This window comes from Nomascus leucogenys, chromosome 22a, assembly GCF_006542625.1.
Source record: "Nomascus leucogenys isolate Asia chromosome 22a, Asia_NLE_v1, whole genome shotgun sequence".
Classification (NCBI taxonomy): domain Eukaryota; kingdom Metazoa; phylum Chordata; class Mammalia; order Primates; family Hylobatidae; genus Nomascus; species Nomascus leucogenys.
In genome coordinates, this window is record NC_044402.1 from 29,778,110 (window position 1) to 29,796,081 (window position 17,972).

The 17,972-nt window shown below is 40.1% G+C and overlaps 1 protein-coding gene across 6 annotated transcripts in view; it reads right to left on the bottom strand.

Annotated features, from left to right (window-relative positions):
* Positions 1–17,972, bottom strand: part of TTLL5 (tubulin tyrosine ligase like 5) — a 297,166-nt gene that overhangs the window by 128,997 nt on the left and 150,197 nt on the right. For all 6 annotated transcript variants that reach the window (XM_003260781.3, XM_030803999.1, XM_030803998.1 and 3 more), the window contains one exon: positions 5,503–5,657. In XM_003260781.3, coding sequence (XP_003260829.2) covers positions 5,503–5,657 — 155 coding nt within the window. The remainder of the gene's footprint in view (positions 1–5,502; positions 5,658–17,972) is intronic.

Consider the following 17,972-nt stretch of genomic DNA (forward strand, 5'->3'; position numbering starts at 1 on the left):
TTTTTTTAGTCCCCTCCCAAAAAGTAGTTTCTCTTTGATTGTGCTCTTTGGCTGGAAAGCATTGTTTATATAACAGGATAAAGTACAAAATTATAAGCTCCAAACTGCTCCAGAGAAAAGCTCTCCCAAAGCTCGACCCCCAGGATAGATGGAAAATATGAGTGTTTACTGGCTGGAACATTGAGCTGCAATGGAAATTTCAACATTCAGGAGACAGCAGAGAAAAAGGGCCTGCTGAGTAGAAAGAAGCTGACCTCCAACCAAGGGGTCAAAGAAAAAGGAAGAGTCTCTTGTTGGCCCCACTCTGATGCCTTCCCATCCTCGGCTAGAAAGGCCAGATTTCTGTTATCCAGTCCCAGGAGCATACTGCACAGGGGTGATGGGCAGTGTGATCTAAACTAGGTACTAAACTAAATGGTGAGCAATACCATATCCCAAGCAAGTTCAATTTTAAGTTTCTTTCTTTTTTCTGGAAAGGGAACTGAGAGTTATCAAGAAACCTACACCAAAAAAGTAAAAAGTAAAAACCATGCTGGCCACTTTCACATACACAACTCAGTTTAATCTTATAACAACTTAATGAGGTGGGTTTAACTATGTGCATTTAAAAAAAGATGGGGAAATTATGGTCCAGAAAAGCTAAGCAACTTGCCCAAGGTCACACACTTAATAAAGCAAACCAAGGTCTGTCTGACTCTAAAGTCCCTTCTCTTCCCACCGTATTATGCCATCTTCCTAATAGAAACTGCTGGGCCCATTTCCTATAAAGGTAACATGCTTTTCAAGAAAGAGAAGTATTTAAAGGACAATGTTCAGAATAATTCCCTTATAACAGAGGCAGAGGATAAACACTAAGTAATTTTTGTGGAACTATGGAGCTCTCTTAAATCCTTACATACTCTTCGAAGTTTTATCGTGTAAAAGAAAAAAACCAAAAAAACAAAACCACATAATTTTAAATGTACCATCTTAACCATTTTTACATGTATAGTTCAGGAGTGTTAAGTGCATTCACATCATTCTGCAACAGATTTCTAGAACATTTTCATCTTTCACAATTGAAACTCTATAGCCATTAAACAATAATTCCCCCTCCCCTCTTCCCTCAGCCCTTGGCAACCTCCTTTCTACTTTGTTTCTATGATTTTGACTACTTTAGATGTTTCGTATGAATGGACTCATACAGGATTTGTCCTTTTGTGACTGGCTGGCTTCACTGAGCATACGACCCTCAAGGTTCATCCGGGACAGGACTGACTCCTTACATGCCCTTCTTGACACCCTTTCTTCTAATTGTCTATGCCATAAAATTCAGATCTTTGTCATATGCCGCCTGCCACTGCTCTGATTGTTTCATGTGTATACGCTCCCTTTCCCTGCCAGACAGTAGCCTCTTAGTGATCAAACATTATGTCTTCAAAAGTCTTTTAGGCCCTACCCAGCACCCAACACTGTGCTGAGAATGTGGAAGATATACCCTAGAGAGTAAATTCTGAGATCCGCAACTACTCTGTTTTATTTACTGCTCCTTCCCAGCAACTAACACAATGCTCGACATATAGAAAATGCATAGGACATATTTTTAAAGGAAATTAACAAATTCAGTATTTCTGAGGACTGACTGAGAATGAAAAGATGAGAAGTTAGAGATCTGCATCTCCAGCAACATTTCTAAGAATAATCTAAAAGAAGAGAGGAAAGTATTATTAACTAGAATCAGAATCTCTGAAAAATGTGTACCTTAAAATTATGCACAGAATACCAAACTATTTATAATCTATTGCTGAATAAGAGGGCAGAAGGACAGGGTGACATCGAAAATGGTTCCAATTTCCCAAGATTTCCCATTCCTCGGTGGCATTTCAAGTTCATACAGATGTTCTCTAGAGAATGGGAGCTGGCCAGGTGGAGCAGCCCATGCCCACAATGTCTTGTCCTATCACAAAAAAGTAGGAACAAACTCACGGCTGTGCTCTTTCTGCAAATTCCCCCATCTTTCATATCGAGGAACAGACAAATCCCCAGGATGCATGTGTGAAAAAGCCAGAGGTGGATAAAAATAATTCAATGACAAATGCTGGAAAAACATACAAAGGGGCAGGAGCCAGACATTCGTGGGATTCCCTGACAGCTCGATCCACAAGGAAGGGCTGGACTGGAAAAAAACAGGGCCTCAGGTTCCTGCCAAGCTGTCTGAGGCCCTGTTCTTCCCAAATCATTCCAAGCAGCAGCCAAGACTTTACAGTAACCCTTCCATGTCTCACAAAGAAAAACGCACTAAGAACCCACTGAGTGCTCCACACCTAGAAAATCCTCCCTGATGTAGTCCAATTCCATGGAAGGCTGGCAGTAATGATGAGATGGCTCCGCACATCAACTTGCAGCTCCTAATGACTTCCCATGTACCCCAAAAATGGATAATTAAAAGGCAGCCTGAAAAATCTAATCTTTCTCCTTGGCTAAAGAAAAGCTAACACACCCAGGTATCAGCACCTAGAAACTGAAAACATCACTTTAAGGAAGAGAGAGGTCATAAACACTTGGTACCTGCATCCTGGAGTCCCTACTGTATAATTCTAAGTCGGCCTTGCTTGGAGGCACACCTCAGGCTTCTAAACATGTGACTGTATTTGGCTCTAACTACTTTCTCTTCTGGAGAATGGCCTGCAATTAATCTCACTTATTACCTCTGAAAAGTAACAACAGAGGGATGGCTGGCCAAGTCCAACTCCAGAGTGTCTAGGGAACTGCAAGCTACATGGCCAGGCCTCAGACTGTCTGGGCAAGTCGTGGGCTCTTTGCCTTCTTCTCCCACAACAAAGCCTGAACAGGACTCCAGACAGACCAAAGGAACCAAGGGATTTGAGGCGCTGGGCTGAGCTTACACTGACCCAATGGGAGACGACCACCCTGAGGCTACATTTGGGGTGATTTCAAAACAGCGGGAGAACAAGGTCATTTGATGAAAACTTGTGTGATCCATAAAATTGAGAACAATAGCAACACCATAGGGAAATGAAAAATAACACTATTTGCAGAGTTCTTGTGAGTCACCAGTTTTCATTCCTGTGGCTACCAAGTCAGTGAATTCTCTGACATGCAGAGATGAACAGTACAGCTAGCAATGGGATTCTCTTTACATTTTATTACAGTTTACAGGGAAGCCCCTAGTTTAGTGAATTATCAGAACTAAACTGGAATCCACTGTTGCTACTGTAGAAAAACTATTGAGAGTAACTTTTATTTATCTAACACCTACTTCCAGGGAGATCAAAGTGCTTTAAAGGCAATCTAAAAGCTCTCAAAACAGGCCACTTATATGTAAGTATGCTTACCCAATAAAAAGATTAAATGAATAGCTTAGGGTCACTTAATGTCAAAACCAGTAATAAAACTCAGATCTCTAAGCTACAAATCCTGTATTTATTAAACTTAGTCATCCTTGCGACTAAAGGAGGAACAACAAGAGACTAAATATCCACAAAACAGTGACTTACCAGGTAAAAATGGAAACCAGGACATTGGGCTGTGCAGGTTGTATGCTGCAGGTCTGGCTGGGGCCTATATCACAGCCAAGTCTGGAAAGACCTCTGAGAATTCACTCAGGGCTCCTTTAGGGTGGGTGCCTCTGGGAATCCCACGTGGAACTGGGACTCTCAAGCTCAGGCTCCAGGCAGTGCTGGCAACCAGAGGTCACCTGGGGGTAGAGGAAAATGTCCCAGGGCTATCCTGAACTGAAATGGGACTTGAAAACTGGCTCTTGTGTTTGAAGAGGAGGTAAAGAGAGGGCTGCTGTGGGTAAAAAGAAAAGGAAAAGACCAGGGGACTTTGTGGGGATTGCTTTTTGGCTGGAATGGGTCAGAAGTAAATCGTGTAATGTACCATGAGCATTACCACAGCCTTGTGGGCAGTCTGGCTGGGAGAAGGCCACTCACAGTACTGAACCTTAGGTCCTGGCACATCCTTGACCAAATTCATCATCTTTCATCTCACTACTAACAGGCGCTACCAAAAGAAAGCTCTAAACCCAACCGTAATTGTTATTAAAAATGTTTTCCCTCATTCTATCTACAAGTATAAAAAGTGCTAAAACTCAATTTCTCCAAAATGTGTGGTTTTAACATTTTGTTTACAGTAGGAGCAATGCCTGTAGCCTTGTCATTGTAATTTTTATATCCAAAATTGCAGTGAAAATGTCTTCCATAAAAACAAGGCTCTGAATTTAAAATGGAAATGGAATATCTGGAAATTTTTTTATGAAAAATAAAGCTCTATGGTATAAACAGAATTTCTTGTTTACGACTGACGTTTTACAGCAGACTTCTCCTGGGGAGAGAACTGTGTGGAGGATGCTCTGCCTAAAAGTCCTGCCTCTTGGTCTTCGGTTCTTTATAATTCTCAGTTGATTCTTTTCGCCCCAACCACAATGATCACTGGTATGAAAGACACCGTACCACAGGATGATGTAATGTGCTTATATCTATGCTGCTTCCTGGGCAGAGCTTCTGCTTCCCAAATTAGTTCCTTAAGTAATAATTCTAACACCAATAGATACTTTCCCAACAACAAGGTATTTCCTCCATGTCCAAGTCTTCAGTACCCTCTCTGAATCTCAGGGCAAAGCAGCATACTAAAAGGCAGAGGCTGGAAGTACTGGCATGGGGTGTGAGGGCTTGGTCGGGCACCTGTGGTAGAACTTCTTTGGTTGGAGGGAACAATATCTCAGCTGGTCAAAATACTTCATTGTAACAGTCACATTTCTCTCTAGCTCATTCAACTCAGGGACTGATGCAATTTAATCCATATTTAATAGGCACTAAAGCAAGATGTGCTGGGAATCCATTTCTTTTTTTTTTTAATACAGGAGTAATTAAAACACACAGCAAGACCAGAACTCAATACAGTGGTTTCTTTTTTAATTCGCAAGCTGCTTACATTATCGCCAGAAGCTACTTGGATTTTATCTTTAGCCACATCTTTCAACTACATAAAGGAAATTTCCTTCCCACTTCCCAAATGAGCATTGTTCAGCAAAGTTGTTTGAGTTCAGTTATATGAAACTAGATAAAAAAATAAAAAAACAAATATGTCCTTCAAAAGAACAGAGTCTAAAGTTACTGAAACACAATGTAGTATAAAAAAAACTATAAACAACACAAGGTATTAAAAAAAAAACTAACAGACAAGGACAAAGTGCAAAAAGTTGGCACATAAAAATGATGACTATAAGCAAGGATTAAACATAGTGTAAATTCTTGCTCTTTTACCCTAAGGTGATTTTCTTAGCTATCTCAGAAATGTCCTTTTCATTTGATATGCCTGAAAACTGTCTTACAAATAAAATGAGGCTCTCTTAGTCAGGTGCCAGAGGATCGAGGCAGGTGGAGAAAGGGCATATGCCTTAGTGCTATCTCCATACAGAACTCAAGGTGGGAATGGCTTGCTTGGGACACAGGCCATCCCTGTGTAACCCAAATGCTAGTTGCAGGGCCCTTCACATACCTGCTTCCAGGAGGGCTGGAGTGATTCTCGGGAGCTTGGGGGTCTGACTGTATCGACCATGTCGGGCCACTAGGACTGATGATGGGTCGGAGGGTTGGGGGAGTTGAAGCACTGCTTCTGTTTATGATGCCAGTTGCCAAATTCAGGTTTGTTACCTAGAAATAAAGCGAGGGAAATAACCCGACTTTACAGAGTTTTTAAAAAGCATCATTAACAACATATAGGCAAAATCAAGTCAAGGCCAACAGATGCTGACCCCTCTGAGCTGAAGCTGTGGCTGTGACAAAGGCACCCAGGAAGGAATGGTTCCTGTGCACAAAGAGCAGAAGTGAGAGTGGTCAGTGTCAGTGTAAGTTAACAAGCATTTATTTTGCTCCTACTAAGTGCAGGGCACTGGACTGTGCCGGGTGCTATGAGAAACAAAGATGAATAACAAAAACAGCAAGAATCTACTGAGTAGACAATGTTCAAAGAAACCAGGTGAACTAGTCTTTCTGCCCTTATTTCCTCATCTGAATGTTCTAAATGTTCAGTAAATTTTAGTTATAAATAACATTAATTATTACAATGCACAAAGAACCCACTGATTTAGAAAGAAAAAAGACGGTTAAGAGAAAAATAGTCATGGACTTCAATAAATAATGTACAAAGGAGAAATACAATTAGCCAATTAAACATGTAAAACTAGTCATCATTTCTACTGGTAAATGTAAATTATAAGAAAGACATGCAAATTACAAAGAAATGCAAGTTACAAGACACCATTTTTGCATATCACTTTGGTATACAATATTTAAAAAGATAGTATCCAATAATGGCAAAGGGTGAAATTAGGTACTTATACTACTTGTGTGACTATAAATTGGTAGAATCTTCCTAGAAATCAACTGGCAATACCTTATTAAAATATATTACAATATTTGTACACTTTGATACTACAATCTAGCTTCTGGGAACTATACAACAAAACAACTGCAGATGATTAATGACAGGTGGCTATCATGATAGCAGTCAATATTTATTAGAATTCACTAGGTGCCAAGCTATGTGTAAATGAGTACGTCGCATACATCTCATTTAAATTGCCACAAGTCTGTTGGTAAGTACCATAATAATACTCATTTTACAAGAAGGAAACTGAGGCCTATGATTGCATTGAGGCCTAGAAATAAATGGCAGAACAAGAATTCAAACCATAGTTTTTCAACTGCCAAAGCCCATTTTCTTACTCACTACACTATACTGTGAATACTGAAAATCAAGCATTGTTTTTAATACTGAAAAAGGAGATCTAAATGGCTAACAATATTGTTAAACAAATTTTGCCCTAAGTAAGACAATATTACGTATGCATTAACATTTTTTGAAAAATAGGCCGGGTGCGGTGGCTCACGCCTGTAACTCCAACACTTTGGGAGGCCGAGGCGGGTGGATCACAAGGTTAGGAGATCGAGACCAGCCTGGCTAACATGGTGAAATCACGTGTCTACTAAAAATACAAAAAAAAAAAAAAATTAGGCATGGTCACAGGCACCTGTAGTCCCAGCTACTCGGGAGGCTGAGGCAAGAGAATTGCTTGAATCTGGGAGGCAGAGGTTGCAGTGAGAAGAGATCACGCCACTGCACTCGAGCCTGGGTGACAGAGCGAGACTCCATCTCAAAAAGAAAAGAAAAGAAAAGAAAAGAAAAGAAAAGAAAAGAAAAGAAAAGAAAAATAATGATATAGGAACATGCTAATATCTCAAGTAAAAAAAATCGTGGTAGCAAAAATCACAATATGAAACTGTATAGAGTAGATCCAAATTTCTTTAAACACATACACACACAAACACAAGTGAACAGACATTCCTGAAGACTAGAAATAAAAATCCAGACTATAAGTAGCATTTATTTCTGAATTACAACTTATTTTCTTCCTTATCTATATTCTCCAAATTTTCTAAACTAAGCATGTATTACATTTTATAATAAAAAATTATTTTAAAGTTGTTATGGCAAATACAGATGTATTTAAAACCTGGGCAGTGGTAGTGGAATCAGAAAAGAAAGAATGGGGCCAGGTACAGTGGCTCACACCTATAATCCCAGCACTTTGGGAGGCTGAGGCAGGTGGATCACAAGGTCAGGAGATCGAGACCATCCTGGCTAACACTGTGAAACCCCATCTCTACTAAAAATACAAAAAGATTAGCTGGGCATGGTGGCGGGCACCTGTAGTCCCGGCTACTCGGGAGGCTGAGGCAGGAGAATGGCGTGAACCCAGGAGGTGGAGCTTACAGTGAGCTGAGATCTTGCTACTGCACTCCAGCCTGGGCGACAGAGTGAGACTCCGTCTCAAAAAAAAAAAAAAAGAAAAGAAAAGAAAAGAAAGAATGGTTGTGAGAAGCATTTCAAAGTAAGATGCACCGGGACTGTTGAAGAGAGAGAAGACGCAAAGCTGAATGTAGGATTTTGAGCATGAGACACTAGAGAACAGTAGTGAAAGTCATCAGACTGGAGATATAAATTCCAAGGCAAATGTTTTGCTATAAAATGTTCTAAGGGCCTAATAATTTTGAAACTATAAATGAGAGAATTATGATTTTTTTTCCTAAAAATTCTGAAAGAAAAAAGGTCATTTTTAGCAAGAGTATAGTGTTTCATTCCTAGTTATAGAATTCAATAAGTGAAAACAGCTCAGAACTGTGTCTTTACACCAAAGGACTAAAAATAATTTTCTTGGAAAGAAAGTTGTTTTCCACAGGTCAGGAGTAATTCCCAGTGTCTGTGGAGGCTGCACCCTCCAATGTGGACCAGTCTTTGGAAGAAAGCCTCACCGGCCATACATTGCTTATCATTTCTGTCCCCTACTGCTTCTACAAGGGGGAGAAGAAGGGCATATGCTAACTAAAAGGCAGGGAAGAAGCTGGGCATGGTGGCTCACACCTGTAATCCCAGCAATTTGGGAGGCCAAGGCAGGTGGATCACGAGGTCAAGACATCGAGACCATCCTGGCCAACATGGTGAAATCCCATCTCTACTAAAAATACAAAAATTAGCTGGGCGTGGTGGTGTGCACCTGTAGTCCAAGCTACTCAGGAGGCTGAGGCAGGAGAATTGCTTGAACCCAGGAGTCAGAGGCTGCAGTGAGCCGAGATAGCGCCACTGCACTCCAGCCTGGCGACAGAGCGAGACTCTTGTCTCAAAAAAAAAAAAGACAGGGAAGATATAGTAGCAAATTATGGTAGTAACTTCTCTGGCCACTAGTTTCTCTGAAATGCCTTGTCCTTCTTCCTATATCCTAGGGGCAATGTAGGTCAGGCCTTCAGACAACGAACCAGACTCCTTGTACTCCTGAACTCACTCCTGCCCCGCACTGACTCCTCTGCTTTCCTGCCCTGATTTGACCATCAGACCTTTTATATTAGACATGATCTTGAAACTTACGGAAAAACTACAGTGAGAAAGGTCTTTATGATAACTAACAGCTTCTCCAATTACTGCTTTAGTTGTGCCAAGAACTTAATAAAGGAGGCTTAATAATTTATAGGGGAATATCAATAAATAAACAATGTGCACACTTTACCATGTTTAGTATAAATGGTATCGTCTGGAGATTCGTGAATGGAAAGGAGAGGAGATAAAAGATTTAGTAAACCTATCCTTTGGCAAGACTGCCCCTAATGTAAACATCATCATATGCATCTTAACAGTTAACACTTATAGAACACTCACTATGTGCAATGACCTTGCATTATGGTTTTTTTTTTTGTTTTTTTTTTTTTTTGAGACAGAGTCTCACTCTGTCACCCAGGTTGGAGTGCAGTGGCGTAATCTTGGCTCACTGCAACATCTACCTCCTGAGTTCAAGTGCTTCTCCTGCCTCAGCCTCCCAAGTAGCTGGAATTACAGGCATCTGCCACCAGGCTAATTTTTGTATTTTTAGTAGAGACAGGATTTCACCATGTTGGCCAGGCTGGTAACCCCTGACCTCAAGTGGTCTACCTGCCTTGGCCTCCCAAAGTGCTGGATGCTTGCATGATCTTGATGTGCATTATCTCATTTAACCCTGAGCAATCCCTTTGTAACAGGTCCTACTGTTACCCATTTTACAAAAGGGGAAGCCAAAGTCAAAAGAGGGTAAAAAACTAGACAATAGTCACACACCTGTAAGTGGCAGGGCCAAGACAGAACAGAGAGTGCTCGCCTTCCAGCACATGTGGTCTACTTTTCCCAAATAATATGGTTTAATGAGTCCTTACAGTAGTGGTGTCAGGCACTCTGGGTTTTATATTTCACTTAGTCCTTACCCATTATTCACAGAGGTAGATACTGTTCCACACCATTTCACAAGTGGAGAAAGGCTCAGAGAGGTTATGATAATTTGCTCGAAGTCACATAAAAGTTGCAGAACTGGTACTCTAGTTTTAAAAATCTTTTCTAGTTTGGAAACTAGTAGGAAAACAACCCTAGTTACCCTTAATTATTAGAGATTTTTAAAATATCATCAGATACAGACCTCAAATTCTTAAAATAGTGATTATACAGAGATTGACAAAACTATACTAGCTTTTCCTTCTTTCCCTTTGATTTTACTTCCCACTTGTTATCTTTCATCAGAAGATATTAAAGAAGTAAAACAAAGAAAAAACATCCTCAGCCAGTTTTGTTTCTTGGCAGGTAAAAAGTGACTTGATCATGAAATTACTTTTGGATTATTGAAGGGTTATGTTTATTCACATAACAACCATTCCTGATGTGTGATGGATAAACCAAGAAGTGGCAGCCACTGTGATTTCATTTTATGCAAAAGCAAAGTATCATTGTTAATTTGAGAAACAGCAAAGTGACTGCTACTTAAATGAGAGACTATACAAGGAATGAGATAACTTTAAAAGCTTCTCACCTTTCTCTCTAAAAGATTCCTGCTAAAAGAAAACAAAAAATCTGTTCCTACCAAATGATAATAACCTGCCCCTCTAGATTAAATATTCTATTCTTAGACTTGTGGATTTTTTGTCTAGAAGACTCTTAGCACATATGCCACAGCTAACATCCCCATCCCTCACCCAGCAGTCTCTTCCTAGGGCTCATATTGCTAACCCATAATCAAGCAACTCGGGGCTGACTTGGAGATGGTCTCAGAATCTTCTTTACACATTTCTCCAAGTAGCCATCACTGATCTATCAGAAAAACAAGTGAAATAAATCATTTTCTATCTTCTAGAATGATCTGTGATAATGGAAATGTTCTGTAATGTGCACTGTTCAATACAATAACCCCTAGCCACATGTGACTACTATGCATGTGAAATATGCCTGGTATGACTGAGGAACTGGATTTTAAACTTTATATAATTTAAAATTTAAAAGCCAGATGTAGCTAGTGGTTACCTTACTGCACAGCACAGCTCTAGACTCTCAATCAGATCTGGCTAAATGTTATGTATACAGATTTACACCTGACTAAAGTTTGCACCAAGCAAATTATCTCTAGATTAAATTAAGTAAGAAAACATCTGGTCTTTCTTTTCAGCTTCCCACTTTTTTCCAGAATGGGCAGAAGGAGTCACTGAACAAAAATGAATCTAAGCATCAATTCTGGCTTTAGAGCTACCTTGTCCTGCCTAGAGAAGATCTAAGGGCAGGGAAAATCTCCCAGTATCGGATGAGACCTTAATAAACTCTACAAGCCAATTAGAGTTCATACTTGGAGGTTTCTTCCCTAACAGGACAGAAAGATGATGATCATAGACGTCACCAGGCTACATCCACTTCTCTATCTATTTACATTTCTCCAAATAACATAACAAAACCAGCTTTGATCAGATGAAGAGAAAGTGATAAAGAGCACTTATAGGTGCCTGATATACAACGATGATCAACATTTCATTGCTAAATAATTTTTTAAAAGAACAGGCTTACAGTACATGAAGAGACAGCACCACTCACAAAATCAATCACTGGCTCACCATTTTTGTTAGCAGTACAGGTTAACTGTCCCTTAACAGAAATACTTGGGACCAAGTGCTTTGCATTTCAGATTTTTTGTATTTTGGAATATTTGCATTATACCAATTGAGCATCCCAAATCTGAAAACCTGAAATATCATGTAGATGGCTCAAAAAATTTCAAATTTTGGAGCAGTTTGGATTTTGGATTTTTAAATTAGGGACACTCAACCTATATTAGGATATTAAAGTGGAGGTCATAGCCATTGGGCCAGTTGGCTTCTCTGGGCTAATAACTAGTGTCTATGCTATTAAATCTAGGCTTGCCAACGTACGAATTCATGTTATTGGTCACAAAGGGGCCTAGAAAACAGAGAGGAGATAGTTTAAAACCTATTGCGTTTTTTTGTTGGTTGGTTTGTTTGTTTTAATTGAAACCATGACTCAAAGAACATGCCCTATTGGTAATGGTAATCAACATCTTTACATGAAAAACACAAGTATATACACGTAAGAAGCTTATAAGTCTGTGTTTGGACCTTTAAAATGTTCTACTATAATCAATTTTAATATGCTACTTTTTAGATCCACTACAGTAACAGTAATAATAACAACAAAACTATATTAATACTAATGACGGCTAAATTCAATAAACAGTTTGGGCCAGGCACAGTGGCTCACATCTGTAATACCAGCACTTTGGGAGGCCAAAGCGTGTGGATCGTTGGAGCCCAGGAGTTCGAGACCAGTCTGGGCAACATGGTGAAACCCTGTCTCCACTAAAAATATGAAAATTAGCTGAGTGTGGTGGTGCATGCTTCTAGTCCCAGCTACTAGGGAGGCTGAGGTGGGAAGGACTGCTTGAGCGCAGGAGGTCGAGACTGCAGTGAGCTGAGATCACCACTGCACTCCAGCCTGGATAATAGAGCAAGACCCTGTCTCAAACACACACACACACACACACACACACACACACACACACACACACACAGCTTGTTCCAGGCAATGTGCTAAGCATATTTTATGTATATTAACTTATTTAGTCTTCAAGACAGACAGATGGGGAAACTGAGGTTGAGAGATAAAATAATTTGCTCAAGAACAAATTATGTGTCAGCCCCTGGATTCAATTCCTGGTCTGCCTGATGAAAATTCTCCCAATCTTGTTGTTTTAATCACCGTGTTATCTCACTGCCTTGTACCACTGAGCCTTGCGACTTAGAATTCGGTCTCTGGACCAAGAGCACCTGCATTACTGGGAGCATATTAAAAATGCAGAATCTTGGCCCAGCCCCAGCCCCAGCCCCAGCCCCAGCTGCACTGAACCAAAATTTGCATTTTCAAGATCCACGGGAAACTTACTTGCATTGCAGAGTTTGAGAAGCACTTGTTACCAGGAATGGTAGCTAAGGAAAGGAGAGAACAGGCAAAAGGAGCCATTCAATGCTTCCTCTCCCCCACAAAGCTCAGGGGCAGGGGATTTTCCAAAAAACAGCAGAAATGCCTTTGATGGGGTGAAGACGAGTTACAAAACAACAAAGGGGAATGAGGAGGGAAAATAGTTTCATTAGCAACTTTAAGGTTTTACTATTTCTCAATGTTGTTCAGATGCTCAAACATTAAAATGAGTAATCATTAAATACGCCAAGAATGCAAAAGTGGACAAAACAGCTTAGGACAAACTTCAGAAAATTCCAAGATTACTTGCTATGCTGCCCTGGGAAATAGTGGTAAAAACAAAAAAACAAAAAACAAGAAATTTAAGCCTAAAAACAATCAACTTGTTCCATATGTCTCTGCCCCTGCCTCCCTCTAGCTGGCTGCTGCTAAGTGAGTAACTGCCTGTGGGAAATCTGGTCACAAGATCCTACCTCCACCTAAGCTTTGGGGCCTGCTTGGCAGATGTTTCACCCCTTGCTCTCCTCCTCCTCCTCCTCCTCCCCCTCCTGCTTTTCCTCTTCCTCCGCTCCCACTCTCCTGGAGCAGCTTATCCAGATGTTCCACTCCCATTCCCTGCCTCATGTCCATTGCCACGGTGACCTCAGTGCGTTTTTCCTTTAGTACCAAATCACTGTTTATTTTAGAGCCAATCTTCCAAATAAGGCAGGTGAGCAAATATCTGAATGTGTGGGGTAGGGACACATTGCATGCATACCATCTAGACAGGTGTTTAAATTATAGCAGGAATAAATACAGGTGATGGATTGAAAAGGGGGTAGGAGAAACCCAGAGAAAGAGGCCAGTTTCCGGTGGCTGGCCCGCCCAAGTGTTACTGCTTGTTACTGCTGTTTGTTAAAAGTGCTGCTGCCAGCACTATAATTAAAATATGATGGAGCTTCTCTGTTGATTCTTAGAATATACCCACCATCCACCCAGATACATAACCTTTTGGTATATGAAGAGGGTTTGAAGACAAGCCTAGCTATGTCAATGCTGCATGCTCTCAAAAATGCTGCAGTTCTGAATGCTTAAGAGAAGTCTAAACCTCAAAGATAGTAAGTGCTGTATTGCCTATCGCAGGCAAAGCCTTGAGGAAAGCGCTAACGCATGTGCACATAAAAATGTGGCCCTTCCCTGCCCTCAAGCCATGTTGGAATTTATAATTACTAGGTCAGACAAGATTGTTAGACAAAAAGCAGTATTTAAGACCTCCAGAATGCAGTAAGTGCCATAAAAGAACAGCTAAAGAAATTAAAAAATGGCATCTGAGCTGGGCCTAAAATAATAGGTAGGAGGAAAGAAAAATCGTCAGACAAGCAGGGAGAACATCTGAGAAACAGAAAGTAGTCTAATTCAGCAAAAGCTTCAAGTGATAGAAGATAGGGACAGACAGATAAACAGCTTGGGGAGGCCCCTGAATGTCAGACTAATGATTCTGTCCTTGATCTAGCAGACAACAGTAAGTTTGCTCATGGGTTCTGACAGAGCCATGCTATATGAGAACCTTGGTTGAAGACCCTTCTACTCCCAAACACACACATACACACACACACACACACACTCTCTCTCTTTCTCTCTCTTTCCCCACCCCCTCTATTTCTCCCTCCCACCCCCACCTCCAGTTAGCAGCTAGTTTCACCAGTTGAGTAGAAAAGTGGTTAATGTCTCTGCAAGGCTATCAAGGAAATTAGGAATCCCAAATTACCTCTTTTTGCATGGGCCACAAGGGAGGGACTGCTTTAGAATTCAGGGAAATAAAATGATCAGTGACTAGAATTGAGAGATGTGTTACTCTTGCTGTGCCCTGAATAATTTTAGAGATGACTTTTGCTTGATCTTAAATGGACGAAATAACAGCTTTGACATACAGATGTTGTGCCTTGTGCACACAATGTGTATATTTGTTTCTTCATGGCACCGAAACTGCAAAGGCCTAAGAAACCATTTGCAACGGACTCAAACTAATCTCAGGTTCACTAAGGATGTCTGCAAATTTCATGCATCTTATTTATCGAAATGGAGAAGAAAATTAAGCATTAAAGATTTAGGGTCAGGCACAGTGGCTCATGTGTGTAATCCCAGTGCTTTGAGGGGCTGAGGCGGGAGGGTCACTTGATGCCAAAAATTCAAGACCAACCTGGGCAACATAGGAGACCCCATCTCCACAAAATATAATTTAAAAAATTAGGCATGGTGGTGCATGCCTGTAGTCCTAGCTACTTGGGAGGCTGAGGCAGGAGGATCACTTGAGCCTGGGAATTCAAGGCTGCAGTGAGCCATAATCACACCACTGTACTCCAGCCTGGGTGGCACTCTAGCCTGGGTAACAGAGCAAGATCCTGTCTCAAAAAGAAAAACAGAGAGAGAGAGAGAGACAGAAAAGATGATTTAGTTAATAAGAGCTTAACACGGGAGTAACTGGTAGCATAGCATTCCCAATGCAGTTTATAATCTTGCCATAGCTCAGTTTCCTCATTATAGCGGGTCCAGAAAAATTTTTGATAATTCTTGTCTGAGGAGGTCTAGGAATGGTGTTTCCTAAGATTATTTCACTAATTCAAACTAATATTTATCAGGCACCTACTCTGGGCTTGGCATTCCTTTGAGCATTGAGGATAAAACAATGACAAAAAACAGTCAAGTAGCACAGTCATTATGGAAAACAGTATGGAGGTTCTTCAAAAAGCTAAAAATACAACAACCATATGCTCTAGCAATCCCACTGCTGGGTATCAACCTAAGCGTCCATCAACAGATGAATGGATTCAAAAAAATGTGACATATATACATAGAGGAATATAACTCGGCCATAAAAAGAATGAAATCCTGTCATTTGCAGAACACGGATGGAACTGGAGGTCATTATGTTAAATGTAATAAGTGAAGAACAGAAACACAAAAATTGCATGTTCTCACTCATATGTGGGAACTAAAAGAGTGGATTTCATGGAGATAGAGAGTAGAATGATGGTTACCAGAGCTGAGAAGGGAAAAAGGAAGGGGAAAGAAAAGAGATATTGATTCATGAATACAAAAATACCGTTGGATAAGTTCTAGTATTCGAAAGTACAGTAGGAAAATTGCAGTTAACAATTTATTGTGTATCTCAAAATAGTCACAAGGGAAGACTTGTTAATGTTCCCAAAACAAAGAAAAGATAAATCTTTGAAGCAATGGATATCCCAATTACTCTGACTTGATCATAACACATTGTATACATGTATCTAAACATCACATGTACCCCCCAAAATATGTAACACTATGATATATGAATAACCCCCAAATCCTTCCCTTCATGGAGATTACAGCCTAATGTGGGGCTATCACTGAAATATATAAAGAATGTATAAAACAAAGATACTCATAGATTTGGAGTTTGGGCCAAATTATTGATAATAATGGTTATATACTACCTAAACATTTTCAGGGGATCTTAACTTAGAGACCATAAGTCCATGGGGCATCAAGACACAGCCCGATTGAGGGTGAGGGTGTTTGAACCCTTTGAAATTAATGCAAATTTATTTATAAGTTTGAGTGTACATTTTTTCAGGAGGAAGAATAAAGCTTTAATTAGATTCTCCAAGAGATTTCTGAATCCAAAAAGTTTAAGAATCACTTCAACTGATAAAAGGATAAATTTGTCTAAATGTGCATTCATATTATCCTCAAAACTACCTCAATGTCATTTGAAAATAATGTTCTCTGTGGTGTTCATATATAAAGAATATACATATATTTATATTCCTTATATATCCTGATATGTATAGATATATCAAAATCTGACTGGATCAGCTGGGCATGGTGGCACACACCTATAATCCAGCACTTTGGGAGGCCAAGGCAGGAGGATCACTTGAGCCCAGAAGTTCGAGACCAGTCTGGGGCAACATAGTGAGACCTCATCTCTATATAAAAATTTTTAAAAATAAGAAAAAAAGAATATGACTGGATCAATTGAACATGCCATAGCTTTGACTCCTGCAGCCATGGGGCTCTGAATGATCTGGAACAGGAAAATGCTGTGGCTAGTTGCTCCTGACTTGTTTTCATCTGTTTTGCTAGAGCGAAAGGTAATCCTTGAATAGGAAATATCAGTTGACCAAGATCTGTTTCATTCAAGGTAAAAGAAGAGGAAAACCAAAAGTGCCAGATCTTCACCAATTACAAGATTTTCACCAATGGAGAAATATTAGAGAATATATTCAATCAGAAAAATGAAAAGAACTATTCTTAAACAGTTACATTTTGAATAGTCCTCCAAAAGCACTTCACGTGCATTTATTAAATCACTAGCCACAATTCAATTCCTTCTTCAATTCCTGGATGCTGATAAAATAAACCTCAAGAAATTCACACTCCAATCACCAGGAGAGAAGGGTTAAATGTTAATTATATATTAAAGGGAGTCAGGAAAAGCAGGAAATCTCTGCAGTTCCAATACCTCAGTGCTAAATTCTCTTGGCATATCTTCTCTTTCTGTTGAGCTCCATCATTTTTATAATATACGTATATATATAGACATTTAGTGTTCCAAAATCCAGACAGAGTTCCAGATCAACATTTGCCAGAGACATTCCTGGGAAACCTGACAAAATGGCCAAATCCCTTTGTAGGGTTCCAATTTATACGTGTAGATTTTGTGTGTTGACAGGGGAGTTGCTGCTGCCATCATAAGTAGATCTATTCTTATTGCATCTCTAGTGATTCACAAGGCTGAGTTTTGCCTGCTCGAAGAATCAGTCGACTACACCACAAAATAATCCGATGAGGAGTTTGCCCAACAAATAACTGGTAATTCTCAACAGAGCCACATGTTTTGCAAGCTGCTTCAAGAACTGGAGAAGCATTTCAAATCAAGAAAACAGAAAGTTCAACTCCTCGTTTCTCTGAGCAAGCACAAGTATAGGCTTGGCTACAACTCTGTAGCAACATCATGGAACAACATGCTCACAGGGTGAAGTTCAGTCACTTTCGTCTAATGAGAAGTTTGAGTCCTTATTCACACCAAAAGAGGCAGAAAAACACTGAGGTAAAGAGCATAGAGTCAGATAGAGCTGAGTTTGAGTCTTAGCACAGTAACTTGCCATCGGTGTGAC